General features: G+C 52.9%; 1 protein-coding gene across 7 annotated transcripts in view; it reads right to left on the bottom strand.

The window, feature by feature from the left end:
• Nucleotides 1–24,918, bottom strand: part of RPS6KA1 (ribosomal protein S6 kinase A1) — a 41,586-nt gene that overhangs the window by 13,473 nt on the left and 3,195 nt on the right. For 2 of the 7 annotated variants that reach the window (XM_075774009.1, XM_075774015.1), the window contains exons 2-3: nt 21,281–21,325; nt 4,436–4,489 (exon numbers count right to left, since the gene is read on the bottom strand). In XM_075774009.1, coding sequence (XP_075630124.1) covers nt 4,436–4,489; nt 21,281–21,325 — 99 coding nt within the window. The other 5 variants (XM_075774016.1, XM_075774014.1, XM_075774012.1 and 2 more) reach the window with 5 other exon arrangements.

Here is a 24,918-nt window from a genome sequence, read left to right as displayed (position 1 = left end):
GGTGGCAAAACCAGGAGTGTTTATGCCACTAAAAATCCCACAACACAAAAATACGGCACTGTTGTCAAAACACGGGCAGGGCTGGCAAAAATCAGACATGTTGGAGCCCATCTGCTCAGCAATCTGAGCAACTCTGCAACATAAGTCTTAGTGCATCTTCAGCACATACAGATGATGCTTGAACAGACTCAAACCTTCAAGAAGATTGAGGGGAAGCCAAGGTCTCTGGCACATGTTTTGTTTAAAACACATTCTTTTATTGATAAAAAAAATAAAGAAGAAAAAAAAAGAGATTTGATCAGCAGTATCTAGAATAAACTCACCAACGAAGCTAGGCCAGCACTCAAGAACAGCCCCAGCCCCTGCGGTGATGCTGAAACACCTCCTTTCCCCAGCAAACCTTGTCTGTACCGCTGGTGCACAAAGCCCAGAGTTCGGCTCAACAGAACCACCTTGTGCTGCTCTCTGTCTGCATCCCAAATATAAAGAGACGTCTTATACCACTAGTCTTCCAGCCGTGCCTTTCCCTCTGCTTCTCTCGATCATACCTAGACAGCATAGCTGTACTTCGGTCTCCTCTGAGCTTGACCTGTTCCAGCTCCTCTCCCAAGTGACCCCCCCTGGGGAGAGCCCACAGGGCAGGCTGGACTCCACTTCCCACTTCTACAGACGTGAATCTTACTCAGGCCAGCAATCCCTCGTGGCTGTACGTCTTGTAAGGGCAAGTCCAGGCTTCTTAGCACTTCAGTCCCAGGTTATTCAGTGTTAGACGTGGTCTGGTTGCTATTTGGACCTGAAGGCCAGCAATTATGTTCCAAAGGGCATTAAAGTCGGTTGCTCTCTGACCCTAGGGCAGATGTGGCCATCAGAGGCTGCCACAAAGTGGGAGCTACTACTTCATTTTTCCCCTTGCAGAGCTTGGGGGAAAAAAAGGTTACGCTTTGTTTTCTAAAACTATTCAGATACTTGGGCTGGAACCCACCTAATCAAAGCAGCTTTTAAAAACAACAGGAACCAAGTTTCAGGCTCTGCCTCTCCTCTGCACCCCAGCCCACTCCCCACCCTCCCAGCATCTTCTTGAGGAGGGTGGCCTTGCCAAGCACCCACGGATGTGGTTGTCTACCTGCACCGAGCACCCTTCCCTTCCCACTCTCATGCTTGGCTTTCCTCCAGACTAGGAAGTGGCTTTGTTTCCATGGCGGTAGCTTTGCTCTCTCAAGATCCTGCATTATTCAGACACTAGGACCGAGCAGAGAAGCCCACGCTCTCAGCGGTGCAGCACGTACAGCCCGAGCACGGGGAGAGGGCAGGAGGTCCCCCCGGTGTGATCCTGCCTTTTGCTAGTCTCGGTGATCACAGACAAGAAAGATCTTATAATCCCTGTAACAAGAAGTTTTCGTGTTCCACATGATCTCCCAGCTTCAATCGGCCAATTTACACTTGTGGTTTCACTTGGAGGCTTAGTCCGTGGCAGACAGCGGTTGCCAGGAACAGCTTCCCACTTCTGGCCAAGAGCCGGAGCGGGAGTCAGCCAAGAGGTCTCCTCCTGCTAGTCCTTCCACATTGCTCAGCTCTCCACGGAGAGACCCCTCCAGGGAGGGACCCGGGGATGAGACCAGTGGAAGTTGTAGGCTCTTTCCCTCCCCACCATCTTCATGAAAACACTAGAGAGAAACCAAGTCTGCACAGCATCAGCACTTGTACAACCATGGATGTTTCACTCCGTAGCATCACACCTACGCAGAGAGGAACATTGCAAATGAACTCCCAGATCCACCTCCAAGGCGTCTAGACCCATCCTCCTACCACGGCTCTTCAGGAGCTGCAGAGCGACGTATTTCCACAAGCTGTGGGAGTTCTTCACCTTGGCCCACTGCAAGACCCAGTGTATTTAACTGCAAATGCTTTCAGGAGCCCAAGCTGCATCTCCAGGCAGGCAGCGATTTGCATACGCAGCCTGCCAGCCAGACCACACCAGCAAACATACAGACATGCCAACTAGACCAAAAGTGGCATCGGCAGAGACGTTGTTGACAGCTTTCTGAGAAAAGCTCTGAGATGCCATTTGGCATCTTGCTGACACAAGGGAGGTTTCCTCCCATGGACTCATCCCAGAACTTGCAATTCAACAGTTAGGACTCTGGAGACCAGCTCCTACGGCCAGTTTAGCAGCACACCAGAACAAGTCTCCAGCACAAAAGCACCTGCGTGCCACCGAGCTGCAGCACAAACAGGCTTTGCTTGCACCGAGATAAGTTTCTTCCAATGGCACCATTAAGCAAACTATCCCAGAAAAAGAAAAGCAAACCAGACCGTTCCAAACATCCATCTGAAGCATCAGCCCACCTGGATGAACAACCAGCGACACCAAGTGAAGCAAAGCGAGCAAGCGACAGTACTGACCGGGCTGGAGAGCTGGCTGGGGGCAGGCAGCTGCAGGCTGCAGGGCTTCGCTCGATGTTTCCTCTGCAGCAAGAGCGTGAGGAACGCGAAGATGCGAGGAAGTTTAGGGTCCCTCTCCATTCTCCCATCCCGATCAACATCGCACAGCCCCAGTAACCGCCGTCCCCGCGCGCTCTCGGGGAAGCACGGCCGGCTCCCGGGGGTCGGGGAGGCTCCTGCAGCGCTGCATGGACGCCCCACGCTTGAGGTTGCCGGATGGAGGAGATACAGGTGGTTAAAGCCCCAGCTGGCAGATGCGCAGTGGAGACAAGCGACTCGGTCGCACGGAGGCAGGTTCACGTTCCCACTCCCCAGCAACAGTGCTTGTGGTTGGAGCTGGTTTTTGTTGGGTTTTTTTTTTGGTTTTGCTTTAAAAAAAAAAATAAATTCATAGCTTCTTATTTACATTTGGGCTCCCTGGTTCAGACAAGACCCTGCCAGAAAACATACAGGGTCTAGTTAAAGTGACGTCCATCTAGTGCTGCACGAATCTCATGTCAGGCTGTGAGTTTTGGGGGTATTTCCACAACGGGGGATTATTCTGAGAAGCCACTTACTCTTTAAAAAGGAAGAGGAAAAACTCATGAACCAGAACTCAGACACCACCTCGGAAAGCTGCACATCTCTTTGCTCTCACACTGGCACAGGGATGAGGGGTCACCCGCGATGGGATTCAGGGTGCATCAGTGCCACGGGCAAATCCTCTGGCATCACTAGGATTTGCATCTAGTCCTTCGTTTGCTTTCTGCTGCACAAAGGTCCTTGCTCTGGACGCTGGAGTTGTCTAAGAGCCACCCCGGGAAGTTCCACACGAGGTATTTTTAAGGGCATTTCTGATGCAGACAGCTTCTGAACCCACTGCTGTCAGATTTATTGGTGGGACAGGAAAGAGGTATTTCGACTGCTTGATATTTTTTATTTTAAAACTAAACCTTACCATCTCCTTCCCCCATTGACCTTTCCACTGGGGCAGGACAGACAGATATTTTCTGCGGCAAGACCCCAGAGAGCGCAGGTAAGAAAGAAACCCCTTGAAATGAGTAAAAAGACGCCCATGCACCTTTGCAACTAGAAATAACCCTGTGTCAGTGTTGATTTCTGAATTGCTCCAGAGACTGCAGAGTATGAAAAGAGGCTCTTGCTCTGGACCCAGAGAGACTATTTATGACTGTCTCGCCTCCTCTGCCCCCATAATGTGCTCTTTGAGAACCGATAACGAAAGAAACAAATGACCTAATACCAGCCAGGCAGCTGGTCCCAGCTCCGCAGAGGGAACCTCAATAGCTGATGAGGTCCGAAGCGAAGGAGCTGGGAGCAGATGCCAGCACAAACCAGCGCTGTGCAGCTGCTGAGCACAAATCTCCAGGAGACTCGGTTCACACCGACACCTCCTTCATTCTGCCGCAGCCCCGGCGAAGCAGAAACCGTGGCCACAGTGTGCGGTCCGAAGACGAGCATCACCGCTTCTCAGGAAGCTTTACGTTGCTCAGTGAAGCCGTGCAGGAGGTGCAGCCAGCCAGCTCTCTGCGCGTTGGCCCGGCAAGATCTGATAAATCTTGTCCCGACCAAGACAATTTTGCATGTTGTGTTATCGGGGAGAGGAGCCTCAGGAAAGCAATCAAAAAAAAACCAACCACCACTGTACGTCCACGCAACTAAAGCGCTGGAGCCCCTGCCCCAGCAAGCTGACAAGATCAGAAAGCCACAGCAGACATAAATGACAGCACGGAAAGGGGGTTGGTGTGGGGAGGAAGGAGGAGGAGGATGAAGTCAAGTCCAGGATGTCATGTGAACAAGTGAGTAATAGCTGTTTTCTGTATTAGCAGTCCCACCTAGCTGAGACGGGCTGGTAGGGGCGTGCTGCGAGAAAGGGTTTGGGTTTCAGAGAGGTCCTTGCTCACGCCCTCGCGTACGTGGAACGACTCGTCATGGCATAAAGTGCGAATGAAACGCATGAGTCTCCTTGAGGTGCACGTCTGCAGCGGGCTCTTACCTTGTCTGCCGAGTCCACGAGGTCTTTCTCTATCCAAGTGATGTCTGATTTTGCCTGTGGGACAAGAAATGAGTGTCAGCTCAGAGGGACTGTGATACTCCGCTAAAGTTCTCCTAACAAACTTGCTTAGCACGACTGTTTAGAGCTGCTTACAGTCAGTGGCAGCGTCCCACCAGACATTGCTCCTCAGGATGCGATTCTGAGCTGTGTTGGTGGCTCCAGGAGAGGAGCTGGATGGAGCCTTTAAGGGCTTTGATAAACTCTGACAGGCAGCGGAGAAGGACACGGTGCCGGCACTCGGTTACACGTGTTCCCCAATAATGAAAACGACACCGCCGAGGAGAGAGAATTCATTTCTGGCACGTTGATTAACGTCTGCATCAGAGTTTACTCTCGGCTACACCTGGACAAACCCCAAAAGCGTCTGTTCCGGTACTGGCGCCCTGGGTTTGCGGGGAAATCTGGCACCCCACAGCAAAGAGAGGGTTTCTCTCCAGGGGCACGCTCAGCGTTTCTAAAGCAACCAAGGAGGAACATACTCAAATACCAAAACTCAGCACATCCCTCGAGGGCAGGGCAGGGCCAGCCCAGCTGCTCTGACAGGTCCCGGAGCAGCATTAAAAATGTCAGTTTACGCTGCCTCTGGGGCCAGATGCGATTCTGTGAACCCTTATAGGGAGAGACGCAGAAGCATTTAAAGGCAGCTCAGAAAAGAACTGCTCCTCAGCTAGGCTATGGCTCTTTCTGCCCCCCAAATCTCAAAATTAGGGGAAGAAGAAAGTTTTTGCAAGGTCAGACAGCTTTTGCAAGGTCAGATAGCTTTTGCAAGGTCAATCCCCGAGCCTGCTGTATTTTAATGAACGTACATAGATTTATCATCACATCTAGGCGCTCTTCCGTCTGTTTTTGAGAGAAGGAGCTAAGTCTGAATAGAAAAGTCACCCCACCCCACCCCAAAATCAAATCAGAATCGAAACATTTCCTCCGAGAGGTTCAAGTCTTTGGTCATGGATGAGATAAAACTCATGTGACTGCCGACAGAAGGGGTCTAAGAGAGACTCGAGCTGTGACTTCTCTCGTGTCTTTTCAAGGAACTGGTCAGCACGAGGGAGCCCGCGGCGCTGGCAGGGCTCTTTGGTGCCAGCAACGTCAACCGGGTGGGCGCAGCACGAGGCAGAGCGACCCGAAAGTAGGACGGGAGCTACGGAGAGGCGAGAAAAGTAAAAGCAAGCCTTGAGGGAAGGGAGGAGCTGCGTGAAAACAGCGAGATTAGAGTTAAGAATTAACTGATTTTCAGCTCCGGAAGGACTGAATCAGATCGGAGGGGGCCCCTGCAGTCACCTTCTTCCTCTTCCTCCCGTCCATCGCTCTGCCCTTGCTGTGGGAGCAGCCGAGATCTCTTTGGGATCTGGGAGAAGGTGGCTGTCCCGCTGCCGCCGTGGGAAGCGGGTGCTGCTCGGGGCGGCCGGCTGACACGTCTACCAGAGCCACAACTACACCCCTTCCCGAGCGCCTAAAAGCGATCACAAAAACCTCACCGGTCCCCCGCCCCCCCCAGGATCACACCCACCCACAGGGACACCAGCTCCTTCTGCACAGCTCCGACCAGCGAGCAGGCACCAAACCCTGCCTTGGATGGGGCCGCACTGATTTCTCTCCCAAAAGCACGGATCTCTCTTGCAGGTCCACCCTACCGACCACAAGACACTGCTCCTGTGAGCTACCAGCCATCTTCTGACACCCACAGCCTCCGGGGAGGCCATCCGACACACCTGCACCACTGGGAAATGATATTTGCTGCTCCTGGAAAATAAAAGGACACCCCCGGCCACCGGCCAGGTCTGAGCCCAGGAGGTCGCTCAAGTCAGAGGAGGAGCCAACTTCTTCTGAACTTCCCAATGCCGCCTCCGAGCTGCACGGGTGGCTTAGTCATCCTAGATCAGAGGCTGGGGACATACATACGGGGTGCGGGTTTTTTTTTTTCCCCAACACCAAGTTCAAAATACAAATCCTCTTTCCTACTTTTCCCTTTTTTGAGGAAGGATTTTACAAGCCAGAAGCCAAGAGACAGGTTTGTTTTTGCTCGCGTTTTGTCACTTTGCTGGTTGAGACAGTCACATCTAAATGCAAGAAAAAAAAAAAAAAAAAACCTGCAAGAGCTAAAACAGATTACGCTTTTGGCATTTCGCTTCCTATTCATCAACAACTAACCAGAAGCTGTTTTAATTTCTGTTGCTTCAACACATGCTCTGGTCCCAAAACACTCCCAAATTCTGGCAGCACCTAGGAAAGAGGCTTCTTAGAAAGCAGTTTTACCATCAGAAATGCCTTTTCCAAAAGAGAAGTCGTTAATTAAAACTGGATAAGGTCTCTAAGGTCAGGCGATTCACCAACTTCTTGCGTCCTGCAGAAGAGACAGAGCACAGTACTGTACGCAGAGCAGATATTTTATCAGCTAGACACTTGCCTCCTGGATCCTTGGCTTGCTGCGAAAGAGGAGCCTCAGCATCTCCAAAGCGTTAGGCTGCTATTCTCCCATACTTTGCAAGCCGGCTTCTGAACTTAGAGCACTTTGCAGCACCCAGACCAGCACGAGAACCCCGAGTGTAGTAGCTACGTCACCGGGATGTATTTTGGGAGTTTTTACTGAAAGGAAACTGTGGTTTCGTATGGGGAAATTGCATTGTGTGGCGATGGCTGCACAATACCAGCAGCCGAATGAAAACACTGGATGGCTTTACGGGTGCTTAGGCATGGCTCTTTCCATCAGCAAATCTCAGCAGGTTTTTCAAGAGGATCAGTATAGTCCCCCGTGTCACAGACAGGAAAACAGGCATAGAAAGAGCGATTTCAGACCCTACGCAAGGCAGCAATAAGCAACCGAGAGCCTCTGTAGCTTTTCTTGTAGTTACGCTGCCCCTGCTCCGAGCAGCACAAATGCTGAGTCCAGCACAAATTCTCTCCCCGTAGGATCAGCTGAATTGCAGCTCTCCAGGGAAGGGGCCAGGAGGAGGCAGCTCCTACGCCCTTCCCTGGTTTAGTCCCTGCCCCGTGTCAGAGTCAGCTGCCGTATCGGGTCTTTGGGACCCTGCCACGAGGCCCACCGCGAGGTTTGCACGCTGACGATTGCACAATCCTGTCCGCTTGCTCGGGGCTCAGCTCCTGCACCGCGACGCTGCTCTGCACCCCTGCTCTTATACATCAAGGGATGCCTTCGTAGGGCCGGAGCGGGAAGGAGATGGGAATGGGCCAAGTCAGGCAGTGCAGACATGGGGAGCGGAGAGGGAAGAAGGTCTTCAGCCCTACGGCTCTGAATCAATTCTCTCCCAGTTTCCATGATTGCGAGGAGAAGAGCGAGCCACGTGCTTACCCCCAGTCCCCGTCACAAGGCCATCTGCATTTCATCTATGCAAAACAGGTGCCTAAGATGTTTCACCAGCGTCACTGCGAGGTCCTTTGCTGTTTTACAGAATCCCTTTAGTTGTCCCCACTCTGTACCTTCAAAAAGTCACAGTTCCCGCTGAACTTCTTTCCAGATCCGTGCAACTTTTGCAGCTGTTAAGTTGCTTAGTGCTGCCCTGGACTGCAGCGTTCAAACTGCTACCTGGAGCATCCCGATAGCTCTTCCCCACTCCCATAGCCCGTTTCCCAAGGGAGATCGCTCCATCCTCAGCGGCAGGAGACACGAGGGATCTCAAAACAATTCTGCAGCAGAGAAACACAAAAACTGGAGCTTACATTTGGGCAGCTACAGCTCATGCAAGGCCTTAAAGCAGCTGCAGAAGGCAGGCATGCTTCAGCGTGAGACGGAACGATGCAATACCCTGCTTCGTGGTCTGGTCTCTCTTCTCATCAGTTTTCTGACCTGTGTGTTAACATGGGCACAAAAAAATCGCATCCTTGCCCCGTCCTGCCTCAGCCTGCCTGCCCCTCTCCTCCCCTAGAAACAGCACTTTGAATTCCTGAGGCTTTTCACAAGGCAGAGGCCCACCCTGAAGCTGCTAAACCCAGAGACCATCACTCGGGCTTGGTCAGAGGCTGAAGCCATCAGCTCTTCGCTTCAGATGCGGTTGACGGCCACGGAGGGAAAGGCTGCTGCGAGAGTGCAAACCTCCGTTGCTTCGCTGCCTCTGCTCCCACGAGGAGGGACCAGAACCAACCAAACAGGTAACGATCCCAATACAAGGCGATAAATCTAAAGCAAGAAGCATAAACCAAAGGAAACTGCGGTGCAGGCAGCTGCATGCAAATAGACAGGTTGTGGGTCTCGGGGCAAGAGCCAGGTGGGCTGAGCCGAGGCAAGAGCCTTCCCCCATCACGGTTCCAAATGACCGTACGCATCCCAGGTGAGTTTGATGCTTTTAGGGCAGAATTAAGTTGCTTCTAGGCCTTGTTTTGAAAAAACAAAAAGTTGGGTCCTGGGAAAAGCGAGCTGATGCTGTCCGAGCAGCAGTGGACCAGACTCTGGCACTGAAGTGCCAAGACCCGGCTGTAAACTCTGCGTGAACCTTCTGTCGCTGGTACATCAGCCCAAGGAAAGACGCTCCCCAAATCCAGCGGTGCCAGACACAAATGGTGCCCGGTTTAACGATGCTGTAATCCAACTCTGTGACAGCAGACGGGACTGTAGGACTAAGCTCCAGCAAGTCCCACCATCGGCTCCATACAACAGGCCACTGGCTAGCCCTATAGATTGAAATCGGAATAACCGGGGAGTGCCTTTGCCTCCTGCCAGGATCCAGTTACTTCCCACCGAGCACTGGGAACAGTATCGGGGAGGGAAGGATGAGGGTTTCATAAACAGGAAGGCGACGGTGTGAAGAACTGCTGCCTGAAGAGAGACAGCTGCTGTCACGTCAATACGCTTCAGAAGCGGGACTGGTGCCCCCCCCCTCCGCAAGACCGACGGGATGGCTCGGCAGAGGTCCCAGCTGCTGGCCAGGAAGCACGGGATGAAGCCGACGTCTGACAGCGTGCAGACCACCCACCCCCCCCAAAGCACGGGCTGCTCCTGGGTGCTGGCCGCAGGAGGGGGGAGCTTCACACTCCTGAACTTCTGCGTGAAGTTATTTTATGCAGCCTACTCCAGAGCAATGATCTCTCTGCAGAGCGGCAACTCCCGCTCTGGGAAGGGGAGCACGAAATACACGGGAAACGAGAGATGCTGCAGCTTTGCAGGGGAAGCGAGTCTGCTTTTTGCCGTTGTAAAGAGCAGAGAGGCAAAGGCTGCTCTGTCTGGAACTTTTTTTTCAAGTGGTGGTTCACAAAAAGGGGAACAAACAAAGCAAAGAAACCTCCCCAGCCACTGCCTGCCGTCCTGCAAAGGCCTTATTTGGGCAAGGCTGACGGTTGGTCTCATCTGCAACCAAAGAACTGGCCAGAACCACGTCCTTTTGTCTGCACTTCTATGGCAGATCACCCTCGGTGCTCCTGGGAGCCCCCAGACTTGGCCCCAGGCTGAGAAATCCTGTGGGACGCTCGTCGCTGAGCAGCACCGCTCTTCCCCGAGCAGAGGCACCCTCGCAAAGCGAAAATGCTTCAGCTCGCGGTACCCGCACCTGAACTGGATGGTCCAGATGGACCGGACCTGTTTAGAGAGACGGGACAGAGAGGATGGAGCTGTGCCTCGAGGCAGAGCCATTTTGACACGAGAGGAAGTGCTGCCCACAGCAACGAGATGGTCGTATCAGCGGCTGCAGATTTTAACTCGCTTTGCTGCCATCCACCGACTTCCAGGAAAGCAAGGCAGGCGACGCTAACTACCCCCACAGGAAACCTGGCCTCCGAGCGACGTATCTCTCGAGAACTCTGCAACTGCTCCGGGACCTCTCGGGAGCTAAAAAATGTCACCCTGTACCTGCGCTACGTGCGACGTCCTGCACGCGGCGTGGTCATCGCGTCAGCCCCCCCACCGCCCCGTGTCGCTGCTGGGGTTTGGCAGGGAGGGGAGAGCAAGAGCTGGGTCGGAGTAAGCAGGTGCTGCTACTCCGTGTTTATTCAGGAAAGGAGTTGTTTCCTGGTCTGCCACTCACTACGGCTTAGAAGAGAAGTTGAAAACAGAAGTCCAGCCAAGCAGAACATGTTGTGAGGTCGTACCGATTTCATTCAATTGCCAAAGTTAAAAAAAAAACAAAAAACAAAACCACCTGGGAGAATTGAAGAGTTTCACTTCATCTAATTCAGTGGGCATTGCAGTATCGAGGTTGTAGTCTACAATTAAACACCAAAGCCATCTCTCACGCTTACACGTACCACACAAGTAATTAAAGAAAACCCCAACAATTTGAAACCTCAAGCAGATTTAAAAACCTCTTTGCCCAAGAGGAGACTCTGCCCTGTTCTCCCGCACATGTTCCAACGGGTTTACTCCCAGCCTACGCTCCCCGGGCCGTACACAGTTCTGCGGCCCCAAGCTGCCCCCCCCTTCCCGGTAAGAAACATTGGGGGCTCTGGTTTTTCCCACTCCAGCATCATCCCAAACAGCACCGCTCCAGCGTCGTTGCAGGGCTGCCTGCTCAAAGCGAAGGTCTGACCACCATTTTATTGCATTTTATAAGACAAAGGTACTTTTGCTTAGTACGTGCACGCCCACGATCTGCAAAAGGTCAGGGAGACAAGACATGAGACCTCTCACTTGAGCTCCTCAGTCAGTTCCAACCACGCTTTGAGGAGGAAAATCTATAGAAGAATTCAGTCCTGGGTTTGTTTTTTTATAAAAGCAGGTGGCAGACGGAGGGAAGAGGTGTGCCCATGCCCCTCTGAGACAGCAGAGAATCAGCAACAGCTTTTGCAGGAGGAGGGAGAACCGGGACAGTGTAAATGCTTGGGGTCATGGACAGAGCTTAAAAGAAGAGGGAGAGTCTTAGAGCAATCCAAGAGGATCTGCAGGGAAAGAGGCGGCTTCGTTAGTCTTTTCAACTCACGCTGAACAAGGGCATTTGCTGTTTTGACAGACAAAAGCCTCGGGAGGCAGCAAGAGCCGGGGGGAGGCAGGGCCCACCGCGGGGCGGCTTTGAAGATGGAAGTCTTGGACAAAGTCACTTCTACAAACACAGCTAAGGAGCACCAGAGACTTCGGCAACTGGAACTTCCCGATAAGTGGATAAGGACGGGGGCGGATTCCTGGCAGGAGCTCTGCTGCTAGAGGTTTGCAGGAAGGGATTACTGAGGGGGAACAGTGCTGCGGTGGACGAGAGGCACGTTTCACCCTACGCTATCTCAGACTGTTTTATTGGTCTCCTGAAAAACAAAACAAACTAAAAACGGGGAGAGGGAGAAGACATCCAGGACACGCGGTCAGACCTCTGCACGGCGAGGCTGTCGGTAACACTGGCATCTCGAAATCCTGCTCGTCGCTACCTTCACGCACGGGCTCTTACGGGGCCAAGGCAGCTGGGAAAAGTGAATGACCGACTCCATCGTGGCACAGATAACGCCAGGAGCCTCCCTCCGTATGACCTGAACCAAAAGCCTGTGACTCTGAGCATCCCAGAAGCACTACGCTGTCCTCCTTGAGGTGATTCCTTTCCACTCAGACAGGCAGCCAAACGCTCAGTGCAAAATTAATTTGGTCACCCTTAGGAAGGACTTTGCTGCCACTCTGAGCAGTGATCTTGGCTCCCCGCAAAGGGGATTACAAGCAAATCCCTAAAAAGGGAAAACTCAGACCAAGACAGCGCAGTTTTACCCTGTTTGGTGTTCAGATGGAGCGGAGTGCCACCCTTTTTCACGGGCCCCTTCTCTCACCAGCAAGTTCACTTCTCTTGTGTGCAGCAAAGTGACCCACACCACCTTCCGTGGAGGTGGATGGAGCTGTCACGGGGAGGAAACACCGCGAAATCCTGGAGGCCACAAATAGATGCCAGCACGCTCCGGCAACGGGCAGGGGAGCAGCGGTGACAGAGCACGGGACGTCTCGGCAGAGCGTGGTGGGACAGCGGTGACAGGTACCGGTGTGTCTGCAGCTCTGGGCCAGGCTGCGTCACCCCAAAGAGGGTCACCCGGGGGTCCCTGCCAGGCTGGCTGCCCGGGCACCGCTCCCCCTGAGCACACTCCAGCAGGTGGCACTCGGAGCATCTTTAATGTCCAAAATGTGTTTCTGTTCTGAAACAGGAGGGCAGGAGCCCAAAGGACCCAGTTCATGAACACCCAGTTCATAAACACCTCTGTGGGAAGATTCAGCATCCCTAGAACAGGGGGATCTGGGAAGGGGGTCGCGGGATAAGATGTTTTCTCATGCAAAGCCGGAGGCTCGAGAAGGGAGAAGGCAGAAGGTGGCCTCACGCTGCAGAGCTCCGATGGCAAGGCAAGCCCTTCTGCTTCACGACATCCTTTTAGGTCTCTTGTTACTTATTTGACCAAAACATCTGCTTTACGCCAGAGAGCTCGGGTCCCTCGTGGGATGGAGACAGTAGGGAGGCTCAGGCACAGGCATCCCCCTCGCTCTCCCCAGTCTCCTCCCTGCTCCTGGCTCTCTCCAGGGGCATTCTGGCACCAGATCCTGAAAGTTTCTTTAAAAAAATAAATAATCAAATAAAACTAAATAAAACCTCTCCACCCTTTCCAGACACTACAAGCCACAGCTGGCCAGGATCAGCTGACGATGAGCAGTTTGGGCTAAAGATACAAGCTCAGGCAAAGCATCTTCCCAAACCCCACCGAGACTTTCTGATAGCTCGGCGGTGCCACTGCAGCCTGCCGCGGAGCTCGCTCACGGCCGGCTGGACTTTGCGCCCAGTGAAATGAGATGCCAGAGAGGAAAACACCTTGAACCGGCAGGAGATAAGGAACTACTACTTAATCATGCAGCTTCTACAGAATTAGTCTCTGTTTATAAAGTGCAAAGGATACTGCCTCTCCTTCCTGCAGCCCTACGAACGTTTTCCAGCAAGGAGGAAAGGTTCACTCTCAGCAAATTTAGATCAACTCGTGCTTTGATGGTGGTAAAAGCAGGATACCACGGCTCAGGCTTTTCTAAATGAAGAATATTACTCTTAGGAACCAGCGTTAAAGCACTGTCCTCCATCTAGGCACAATACAGTTTTGCTACTTTCAGTACAGAAGGTGAAAGCCTCTTTCCAACTGAGTTATAAAATATAACGCCGGTTTAACAATGGGAACCAAGACTTGTTTGCTGCCCCTGGAGTTATCGTGGGATGTGGAAACTATTCTCTATCGCAGGAACGCAGGAATTCCATACTCCTCCCACAGCACACATGCTGCCGGCAGTTTTCTTGTTGCAAGACACATGAAAAGTGGTCTCAGGACACGGTAAAGCCTTTGCTTGGTACCTACCAGGTTTTGGTACGTGGACTAACCCAGCTGTCTCCCGCCCTCCGCAAAGGATACACGTGCGAGATACAGCGAGAGAAAAGCGATCGTCGCGTTTTCATTGTGGCTCTGAACTTTATCAGCGTTAAAAAAACAACACGTCCAAAACACACCCTGAGCTGTGCGTTACCAACACCCTCACGAGAGCGTACAGGACGAGCTCTCACCGTAGCAAAGCACAATTTTTCATTTAACGCTTGTAAAAAAATTCGGCGGCAGCCAGCGGCCGCCCCCTCTGCGGCTCAGCCACGACGCGGGCACACGCCTGCCCTGCGTGCCGGGGACGGGACCGTAACGTGAAGATCGCTATTCACCCCCTTCCCAAACATCACGGCACGGGAATTACAGTCACCCTGAATGCTGGCAATAACATCTTCGGTCCTGTTCCCCTAAGATATGAAAAATACTATTTTAAGGAGCTTTATTTCCTCGCTCTATCCATGCAGAGACTCCCCTCCCGGTGCTGCTGCACAAAGCCCACCGCTGACCCCAGCCCGGCGCTCGCCGCCCGGCCCGGTGACGGTGCAGAGCCATCGCCTCCCCCTCTGGAAGCGGACACTGCACGGATCGGTAACCAGGCCAGCCTGAGCCGTCCGGTTAAATACACCTCTCTGACGGCGAGGAAATCAATACTGCCTCGTCTCAGAGCGCTTACGGGAGCACAAAAAGGTTGTGTTTGCAGTCCGCTCGGTATTCCCAGAGCCACGCCAGAAACTTTGCTGAGACCAAGGTTTCAAGTACAAACAAGGGATAAACGCCCTCGTTTGCCATGAGGGTGACATTTCCCGGCTGCGTGCTCCAGGACTGCCGAGGAAAGGACCCAGATTTCACGCTGCGGTTGGGAAATCCTCTTTGCCTCAGAGCATCTGAGCTCAGCTGGAGTTTCTGGGAGGCAATGCCTCTGCCTCCCTCACCGCAGAGGCGGCCCCAGGCACACGGCGAGTGGTTTTTCCTACGGATGAAGGAGAAGGGCTCTAGGGCAGGCAGGAATCCTCAGGGGTAGCTGGGACTGTTGTCCTCCCCGGATGGTCCCCAGCCCCGTGGCAGCCCCTGGCTGGCAGCACGGTGCAACCGGTGAGGAGGGGGGGGGGGGAAAGTTGTTGCAGCTTCATCTGGAGCCATGGAAAGGATTTACTGCTCGTGGCAAAACTAGGCTTTGGCTTCTAAATAAAGCTGAGGCTTGTAAAGCTGCAGGAGCTTCAGAGACTGCTTGTGTGCGCAGGGAGGGTCCCGGATCGGCATCTGAGCCAGCGACCCTCCAACAAACCCCGCCAAGGGGACGCACGGCTCCCAGTTGCCGGGGTGGCATGTTCCAGAGACCCAAGCCCCCTCTGACCCCTTCAAAAATCAAACGCGAATAAGTTCTTTGGTTTGAGCTCTTCAGGGTCCTCTTCGGTGGCAGCCCTTTGCGGCTGTCCCGGGCACAGAGGGAGCTGCCACCACCCCATCCACCTGGACTCCTCCATCCCTCCGGGGAAGCGCCAGCAGAGCTCCGGCCTTGCTCAGGCTTCCTCCCGGGTCCACAAAGGACTTGCAAGAGGACATGGGATCGCTGAAGTCTCCACCCCCCCAGCTCAGACGGCCGGGAGAAGCCCGGCGAGGAGGGCTGGCAGGATCCCTGGCTTTGCTGCAGGCTCTAACTCTGATGGGGACACAGATGACACAGGTTTCCTCCAGGTACAGCATACAGTAAAAGATTACTTTTTTTTTTCGGCCCCCCCCCCCCCCCCCAGTAAAAGAGGCTTTCTGAAGACAGAGCTTGAGGCAGTTTCTATTAACCCACGAGAGGGATGGAAATGGAAGAGGAGAAGAAATCGGAGCAGTTTGGATGGGGCGGCGCGCCGTGCAGGAGGGCTGTTGGAGCGCTGCTCGCCAGTTCTGCAGACTCGGCTGCATTCCTCGTGTGCAAGTCCTGTAAACTGACCCCTCTTCAATTATTCATTAGAGTCTGCAGCTCATCAGAGACTCTGCTCCTCAAACAGGCATTTATTTGTTTTTATGTTGGGTTTTTTGGGGTTTTTTTGTTGGTTTCTTTTGGTTGTTTTTTTTTTTTTTTATTTTAAGAGCTCAGAAGCTTGCTGTTAACCATAGCCCGGCCTCGCCAAGGACGAAGAGCAAACGCTCCGGCAGGAACAAGCCAGGCAGCTGTCAGGCATCGCATTAAAACCAAACCCACTTGATTACTTCCACCGACAAGACGGAGCAGCCAGTTTAAACTAAGAGCTTTACCACTGACAGGCTGAAAAAGCCGAACGTTAAGAGAGAGGCCATAGCTGCAGCCCGGTCCCTGCGGCGCAGAGGGGAAGGCAGATTTCCAGGCAGCGCCATGCCTTGCTCGAGATGTTCTGCTCCCACCGCGTCATCCCAGGTGCTGCAGAGCCCTGGGGGACCAGAGCAGCCGGAATGCTCTTGGCCAAGCGAGTGGAAGCAACGGAAGAGGGGCAGCGGGCAGAGAAGGGATTTGCTGAGGTCCCTGTCTCTTCCCACGTTCGACAGCTTTCCAATTCTTGGAGAAAACGGCAGGAGCTGCGCCAAGGCGCCAGGCCTGTTTCAAAGCAGAGCTCCCCACTTGTTTGTTTTAAAGCCCTTCGTGTGAAGGGGCCGTGATTAGAGCGGTGTCCAGCAGTGATGAGGATCACACCACTGGCCGTGTCTTCTGCCAACGAGGTTTGCGCGCTCAGCAACGAGAGCCCTCGGTCGCCTGGACGCTAGGTGGGCACACAGGACTTGCCCCTTTGGTGGCCAGCAGGTCTGGGCTGACTCTTTCTTCCTCCCCCAGTGTAAAGAGAAGGTGCTTCAAGTCTCCCCTCTTACTACGCACTCAGTGAGGCAGCTCCAAAGACAGGACAACGGTCAACGGATGTTCTGCCAGACGGTGAAGCCGACAGCAAGAGGCACAGCACGAGGCCTGGGCGAAGGAGAGATGTACTCCTAGAAACCAGAGCGCTGAGCAAGCACTAATGCAGTATGCCACGATGGAGCAGCACCAAGCCTTCCTCTCTTACATCCCGCCGGAGGAGCATGAAGAACTCCCAGTTCGTGATTAGAGGTCAGAGCAGGATTCCTCACCAGCAGCGAAGTCCAGCCTGCAGGAAAGCTGCTCCAGCTACATCCATTTGCAGGGCTCCAGTACCTCAGCAGGTGCACAAAGAGTTTAGCAAAACCAAGAACCAGCCTTATTTCTAACAGCGGTCGACAGCTGTCGAACCACACGGAGCAGCCTGACGTCTCCCAGCTACGAGGTCGATGGTTACAACCCCGCTTCCTCCAACTCATCCCAAACAATTACAATTCAGAGCTGTGATCGCGACTGTACTTTGTCATCACTGGAGCGTTACAGCAGGGTGTTTCACCCAGAACACCACGAGCCAATGTTAACGCTGGCGATGCAGGTATTTCTCTGGCCAGAAGTGTCCGGGGTTCCTGCCTACAGCTTCCCTTGCTGAAGATGCTGTGGGGGAGGCTCTTAGTGCAAGCTCTGCCTGCTCAGGACACGGTGATGGTTCAGCAGGAGTTACGCAGGTCTGGGAAGGAGCTGTGGCTTCCTCTTTAGTGTATTCCTGCTACGGTTTGGTGCCTAACAGCGAGGCTCAGCCTGAGCAGGTGGGGCACCTCACGCCTGGCATGCAGAGCAGATCGAGCCCTCGCTCCCGTCTCAAAGGTCTCTTTTATAGCGCAAAGCGGAGCTGGATGAGGTTACTTATTCACTTCCCCAGCTTTCATTGCGCACTGTGATTATCACCCAAGAACAAGCTGATCAGCGCTCCCAGCCTGTGCCAGCGTTACCTCCAGAGAGAGAGTGGGCACGCTCAGCACTGCGAATCCACTCCTCTGCTCTTCATTATGAAGTGATTTCACTAATTGGGTGTTGTACTTTCATGCATAATTCCTCACACTTGGCACCTTCAGGGAGCACAAGCTCACCCCTCAGCCAAGCCGGCTGCAGAGCAGGCTGTAAAACCCCAATTACGCGAGGTTCCGTTTTTCTACTGAATTCAAGCCCTCTGTTGCCGTTCCCCAGCTGAACAAGGACCAATCTCCAGCCTACTTGACAATTAAAATCTAAAGAACATAGGAGAGAACGAGGTTCAGCACCTGGAGACCAATGCACAACGCTGCTGATTAGCCCCTGGGGCACAGCAGCTTTTGAGAGCAAGGCAAGAGACCTCCCACCCCGCTCCCGGCCGCCGCAGGGACGCCGCTGAGGTTAACCCGCGACTGTCGCGGGAGATGCTGCTCTCTCTGTCAGCCCAGGCTACGTCAAAGGAAACAGGTAGAAGAGGAAGCAGGCAAGACCTGAGCCCTGAAATGCAGGGGACAGCAGGATTGCGGTCCTGCTCCTCCACCGCCAACATGAATGGGAAAGAGCGGCTCTTCCGTTCAGCATCCTGCAGACGTTGCGCCGAAACCCTGCACCAACCGCGCTGCTGCCATCCTGAAACCAACATCAAATTTAAACGAGGTCAAACATCACCACCAAAGAGGAGAGGAAAACAAAAAAGCCATCCTTGTACCCATCTTTGCCAAAGGCTCCTGTCCAATACAGCGCTGGATTAGCAATTTGGGTTTAGGGATGGGGCCAGGATTCCCTGGCAGATTGCAAACTCTTACAGTACGGACACGCTGGGAACATCCAGATCAGCAAAGATGCGGGCGTGAGCAATCTAAGATTGTGCTTGCTGTCAGGAGAGGGTTTGGCTTGGAATTCCTTATGGCCACAGAGCAGGAATGCTGTTGGGATGGCCCTGACTGCAGAGCCAGGCTCCTTTCCCTGTGACCGTGCAAAGGGAGGCAGACACTCCAGACAGCTCTCTGCCCAACCTGTAGGATCTTGCAGGCATTTCCAAGATACTCAGATAAACACACCGAGGTACGATGCTTGCAGGGACTTGCGTACCACAATTGTTCTTGAAAGGTGGGAATCCACACAGCAATAAAAGCCACAAGCAGTTGTGAAATGCGCCGGCTGTCCTCAGTAAGAAGCTGAGTTGGAGCTACAAAGGCATCTAGAAAGCGCCAGATCACAGCCAGCCTGGCCCAAAACATCCCTTCGCTACCTCTGCCGTGAGCATTTCGTTGCATTTCATGCCCAAAGACCCTGATGTGCACCGACAGCACAGAGATGATGACGGAGGCGTTAGCCTGCATCAGTCTCGCGCTACCAGCTGCGAAGTTCCCAACTCTTTTGAGGAATTCCTTGGATTTCCTCCTTTGCAAAGTGCCTTTGGTTATTGCCCAGGCAAATAACGATTTCACTTCTGGCAGCATCCCGCTTACGGGGACAGGGGGAGGGACGGCCCTTCTTCGTGGGTGTTGAGTAATCGCCGCTGTCGCTGCTTCAGGCTATTTTTAGAAGAGATCACAGAATTAGCCGCAAAAGGAGAGCAAGTACAAACCTAGAATAAAGGTGCCTCTTCCCCTTACAGCTTTCCACACGCAGCTAGAACAGAAGGGCACGGCAGGGATCCTGAGCAACCTTCAACTTGAGAATAGCCAACGTCAGATGTTTACTGCCACTTACTTCTCCTTCTTTAGTCCTCATTGTAGGTAAAGCCAGCGCCAGAAGCTGCTGCTGACAGCCTCTACTCCCAAATGAACAGAAAAATAGATAGACACTCAGTGCGCTGCCTGCTTCCCCCATCAGAGCTGGTTCCGAGTGCCAGAGGCTGCCCTGGGGTTGAAGGTATGTGTTTATAGGAGGGATTTCATTTCTCTGTGCTGGGAGCAAACGTACCTTGTACAAACTTGGAAAAGGCGACCGAGGTTATTTCAGGAGTGCGGAGCAGGGCTTCACGTGCTCAAAAGTTACCAAAAATGGGATTGTCAGACACCGCTCGCAGGCATTTTGGCCGCGGCGCCTCGGAGGGGTGCAAAGCAGGACACCTGCACGCAGCGCAGGGCTCTTGCTGTTTCCCTGCTATGGGATGTTGGACAACTTGCCCGCTGCTCTGCTCCAGCCCCCCCAGCTGCAGAGGGGACTTCACTGCCACGTCCCCCGGAGGGACAGGCACAGAGGAGCAAAGAGAACCCCAGGTGCTTTTTTGGCCTCTATCGCCTGATATTTCTGTGGGGCTGCATCTACAGATGGAATCAGCCAGGGTTTGTCCCAGTGATGTCCTTCAAAGAAAAAAAAAAATCTTCAATTATTTTTAAAGCAACATCCTTCGGCTGCTTTTACAGGAGGACAGTTTAGCCAAGTGTTTGAAGATGAAAGAGGCAAAGTCTCAAGCCTCAGAAGCCCAGCTGGAATCCAACCAGAAGAGACAGATTATTTTTTTTTTTTCCCCATGCCAGAGATGCAGGCACAGCGAAGAACTGGAAAACCACTGTTCTCAGGGGAGGGAAGCGCGCAGTCTCATTGACCCAAGTTCATTGACCCACACCAGATTTCTTGCAGGCCACTGAAAAAGTGCCAGTCCGGCAAGCGGGACAGAAATGCAGAACAGGTAGTTGAGACGCAACGGCGATGCTAAAGTCCAACGTGAGTTCCTGGAAAAGAACTGGCTGAAAAGTAGACAGGTTTTTTTAGGTTTAAATGTCTTTTACTAAAAATATGACAGCAACCAACTGGAAAAACAATACGATAAGCCCCCATGGCCTTTAGCACGGACGATGATTCAGACAGAAAATGCTACAGGGCACTGACTGAGGGTAAGGCGCAGGACGAGCTCTTGACAACCCGTTCAGCAAGGTCTCCCAAGCCAAATCAAACATGTAGTGTCATTCTTCACATGTACGTATTAGAAAAGGAAATCCTGAAAGGCTTATGATTTCAAGGCACTGAAATGGCTCTTCTGCCCCGCACGGCGTCTGGCAGGACAGAGAAGTACGGGCACGACTAGGAAATACCCATGCTAATACCATCGGTCCTCGATCTCGTACTCGGAGGGGGTTCACATCAGAGAAATCGAGTGCTTCAACATCATGCTGCTCCTGTGTGGAGCAGGACGAGCTTTAGGTGTCTGAAGAAGGTCTAGCAGATTAAGACCCTCGTCCAAAACACGGAAGACAGCAGCTCGGTTCCCTCTACCATTCCCGGCTGATGTTAACGGGGACGCAGAGGGCAACTTGACAGAAGTGGAGCTTCTCCCAACCCCACCAAGGCAAGAGAATAAACAGACACCAGGTACTCAGCAAGGGCAGCTGTGCCAAAACCACCAAATTCTCTTGTATTTCTCATCCCGTCTGGCAAGATCACAACATGGAGAAGGGTGTAAACGCGGCACCGAAAGACGCCTCTGCTATGGCCACCAGTCCACCTCCTGCATGCTGGACTGATGTGGCCCTCTGGGAAACTTTCCAGCTATGTTTGGATGACCAAAGGGACAGGAAGAAAAGAGGGGTTATCTTTTCTCTTCCCTTACTCCAGTCCCTTACACTCCCACATGCCCTCACCCAGATTACGAAGCGGCAGCTTACAGGATTTAAAAATAGCCATCCCCAACCCGTTCCCCAAGTCAGCTCATGCCCAGCTCACAGGGATCACTTGAAGACGTAACCCCAGAGAGTTTTTACCTTGGATGGAGGATTCCCACCTTCTTCCGTAGCAGCTTGCCCATTCTGCAAAGGAAGAGAACCTGCCATTAGCACACGCCAGGCACGGGACCGCTCCTTACACCCCCTTACAAAGGCTGTTGGCTTTGGGAGCCCTTCATCCAGGACAAACAGGGGAGGATGCCACTTTCAGACATGGTACGAGATGGTCGAACACTCCCCATACACCTAGGAGTCACTATCTGCTAAGAAAAAAGCCACTTGTTTAAAAAAAAAAAGGCTCTTGTTCAAACTCTCCACACTCCCCCCAAGCTGAAATTAGGGCTGCTCATATACCGAGCATCACTTGTGGGGAGAACGGCACCCCTGCGCTCCTCAGGCGTGGATCCCCGGGGCGGTGGGTGCTAGAGTCCCACCCCTCCTGCACCCACGTCGTGGCTACCCCCTCCACCGCTTCTCTGGGATTACTGGAAGAAGCAAGCAGGGGAGACCAGGTGAAGACACTAAATCAGCGCTAGAGTGCAGTTTACAGCCATTTTGCAATGACGTTGGCTTTAATATGAACACTTATCGGTTATTTATTACCCTATCGCAGCTGATACCGCTGCAGGAAATCCCCACCACCTGCTTGGCTCCAGACCACCCCTGGCCTGCAAGTCCAGCTTCTGCTGCTGGAGCTCTGCACAAAGTCACAGCGGGTGACCTGAACTGCCTGGAACGGCATCGGGCCGCTCGGTCACACTCTGCACTGGCCCAGGGACGTATTGGGTTCGGCACAGCAGCGTGCCTGGAGAAGCCAGCGGGAGCAGAAGCGGGTGGGTTTTACTTAGACACGGACACTCAGAGCAGGATAAGCACGTACAAAAGGTTTTCTGCAGACCATGGAGAAAAACAAGGGCAAGAAGATTTTGCTTTGACGGCTATTTGCACTGCAGTCTCAGGCTCCAAAAAATCATGGAATGCCTCCATTTCGTTGAAAGAACAAGGCAAATTTATTCATCCCTCTTCAGATGTTATGGTCCAAGAGAAGAGTTGGAGTGCAATTCTATTTCAGCCTCAGATTCTTAGTTGAATGCCTGGGTTTGAGAGCCTTGCAGGAATCTCACAGAAATGAAGCTAGCTCCTGCCCTGGAGAAGCAAGGGGACATCAACCTGGCATCTGTCTCAGGACTTCACTAACCCCTTCTCCCCCCTTGGGCCAAATTTAACTTACTTCCTTTTAATACAAAGCAAAACTTGCAATTGCTGATCTTGAGAGAGCTTTGGGCTACTGTAAACCTCCCTCTAATGCTGCACTCGCTTTCTCCAACATTCACTGGGTGCTTCCAGGTTCACACTCTCCTGCTTCCCATAGCAGGAACCATCACTGCTGGTTCTCACCCGCTTGGCTACCTGCTTGTGGCTACCTCACGACAAAAGGTGTAAGGCTAAAGAGATAAATTCAAGCACAAGTTTGGTTTTCAGATACTTTCAAATCCACAGACGTTAGTCCAGAGACTCCATATATCTTCATTTTTAGGTCTCTCCGCTCCCACCTCAGCCCAACCTGTGCTGCTTGCAGCATCTCACGGAACAGCTTAGACCTACCACAACGTGGAGTACCACCGCACCAGCTGGGGAGAAGACCACCTCCCTCTCGGCCAGACGCTGGCCCTGCGATACTTACATTGACATGGATCCGCTCTAAGTTCCGTATCTCACCTTAGTACCAACTTAAGCTGGGCTTAAGTTCCTACGTATTGTCAGCCAATGACTGAAAAAAGCAATAGCACTACCACGCAAGCCAATCCTTCCAGAGGAACGTTGCCCTGATGTTTACACAGAGCTCTTGGTGCCATTAGCACAAAGAATAGCTGAGAAGTGAAGTAAGATTTTGTGTTTATGTATAGCCTCCACAAAGAAGGGGGAGACACTGCACTCAAGATAACCAGACTTGGAAAGACACTTATGTTTACTGGCTCAGCCATCACTGATCAACAATTCATAACTCACTGCTAATCAAAACCGTGGCTCGGGGAGGGCTGTTTATGTCTAAAACAGCTTAAGTAGTACAATTTCCCTGATGGACAGAGGGAAGCGGTGCCTGGCTCATGGTCTGGAGAACAGATCTACAAGGCGTGCATCCGGAGAGGGGTGCGGTGATGCACGGGACAAGCTCTTACTCCCCTGGGAAGACTGGCACGTGGCGAGAGAGCGCAGGGTCTGTCCAACCCTTCAGCTTCAAGTATAAGCTAGGAGAGGCCGGGTGGTACCTCCGGACCTGCCAGACCTCGAGCGCTGCGTTTCATCAGCTCCCTGCCTCGAGGGACACCTGTCCTGCACGCTGCTGTTGAGAGAAAACCATCCTACCTGGGGACACAAGGGACGTGGAAAGAGAACGGTGTCCACGCCAGGGAGGTTTCCAGGGCATGTAGGTCTTAGAGGGATGAAGCTCCTGATGAAAGAGTCACGTTCTCAAGCTGAGATAAGGTAGATGCGTAAGGAGAGAAGTGCAAAACGTAGAGCCAAGTGCTTTCCTTCTATCCCAGAGCAAAACCAGTCCTTATCCCCTCATACGGAATGCAAGAGCCATTTGTAAGCATGCAGGATGGAAATACACGGCTACAGACTCATCACCTCCCGAGATAAAACACGGCCATTCACCGCGTCGTAAGTAGAGCTGAAGTAGTTTCTGGGTTTCTCGGTTTGACATTTGCCTCTTTAAAATGGTTTATTTCTGCACTCCCCCTGCATACCACGCAGAGCGCGTTAGCGAGTGCGTGTGTGTTTGCCTCCGTGCCAGATACCCTCTTACAGCACATTGTTCGTGGGGTTGGAAAGGAGCCTCCTGAACATCCTACTCCAAAAGCAACCCCAAAGATCTCCCCGCAGGCAGCAACCAGGCAATCCCCGCTGCAGGAGGGGGGCACAGCTCCTTCCCTTGGGTGCCCTGAGCAGCAAGGAGCCGATGCAAACCGGTGGGCAGAGCAGGGTTTGGGCTAACGAGAAGGCAACGGCCTGAGCCTCACCGGGGCTGGGGGGGGGGGGGCAGCAGCCTGTCCCTGCAGCTTTCCAGCCAGCCCTGCTCTGGGACGAGCGGAAACGGGGATTACAGAGCTAATCTGATGGGCACGTGGAGCGGCAGCCCGGCAGCGAGGGCACCTCTGGGCGAGCAACAGCTAAAAGCACCCGAGACGGAACGCAAAAGCTCTTCTGCACACACGCTGCTCTAATAAGTTTTCTTAATAGCGTGCGGAAAAGTACACTGGAAAACAAGTGTATTCAGTTACACAACTGCCAGCCTGGCTGAACTTGGGAGATATTTATCTTAGGACATCTTGCATTTTAAATCCCTTTAATTCCACATAATCCGCAGCACAGGGAGCAATTTACAGAACAGGCCAGTGCTGCTCTGATCTGAAACGAGGACGAGTGTCACCCCTGGCAGGACCATGCGAGACTGTGCCCACTCCCGCTGCCATCAAGGGCTGCGCTCTATAGTTAGCACCATCGGGACAAGTCATCCTGGATTATCGACAGCTCTGCTTAGAAAAGCAGCCTGCTGCTATTTCTGGACCTCTAGGTTTTGACTAGTCACTTTTGAGATGCCCACATGCAACATGAGGGTACCAGGTACCCAGAGAAGCTCTTTCACCCAACTTTGCTGAACCGTGAAGCAT

The sequence above is a fragment of the Balearica regulorum genome, chromosome 22 (assembly GCF_011004875.1).
Source record: "Balearica regulorum gibbericeps isolate bBalReg1 chromosome 22, bBalReg1.pri, whole genome shotgun sequence".
Lineage (NCBI taxonomy): Eukaryota > Metazoa > Chordata > Aves > Gruiformes > Gruidae > Balearica > Balearica regulorum.
The sequence above is the reverse complement of the archived record's forward strand: the minus strand, read 5'-3'. Positions and strand labels throughout refer to the sequence as shown.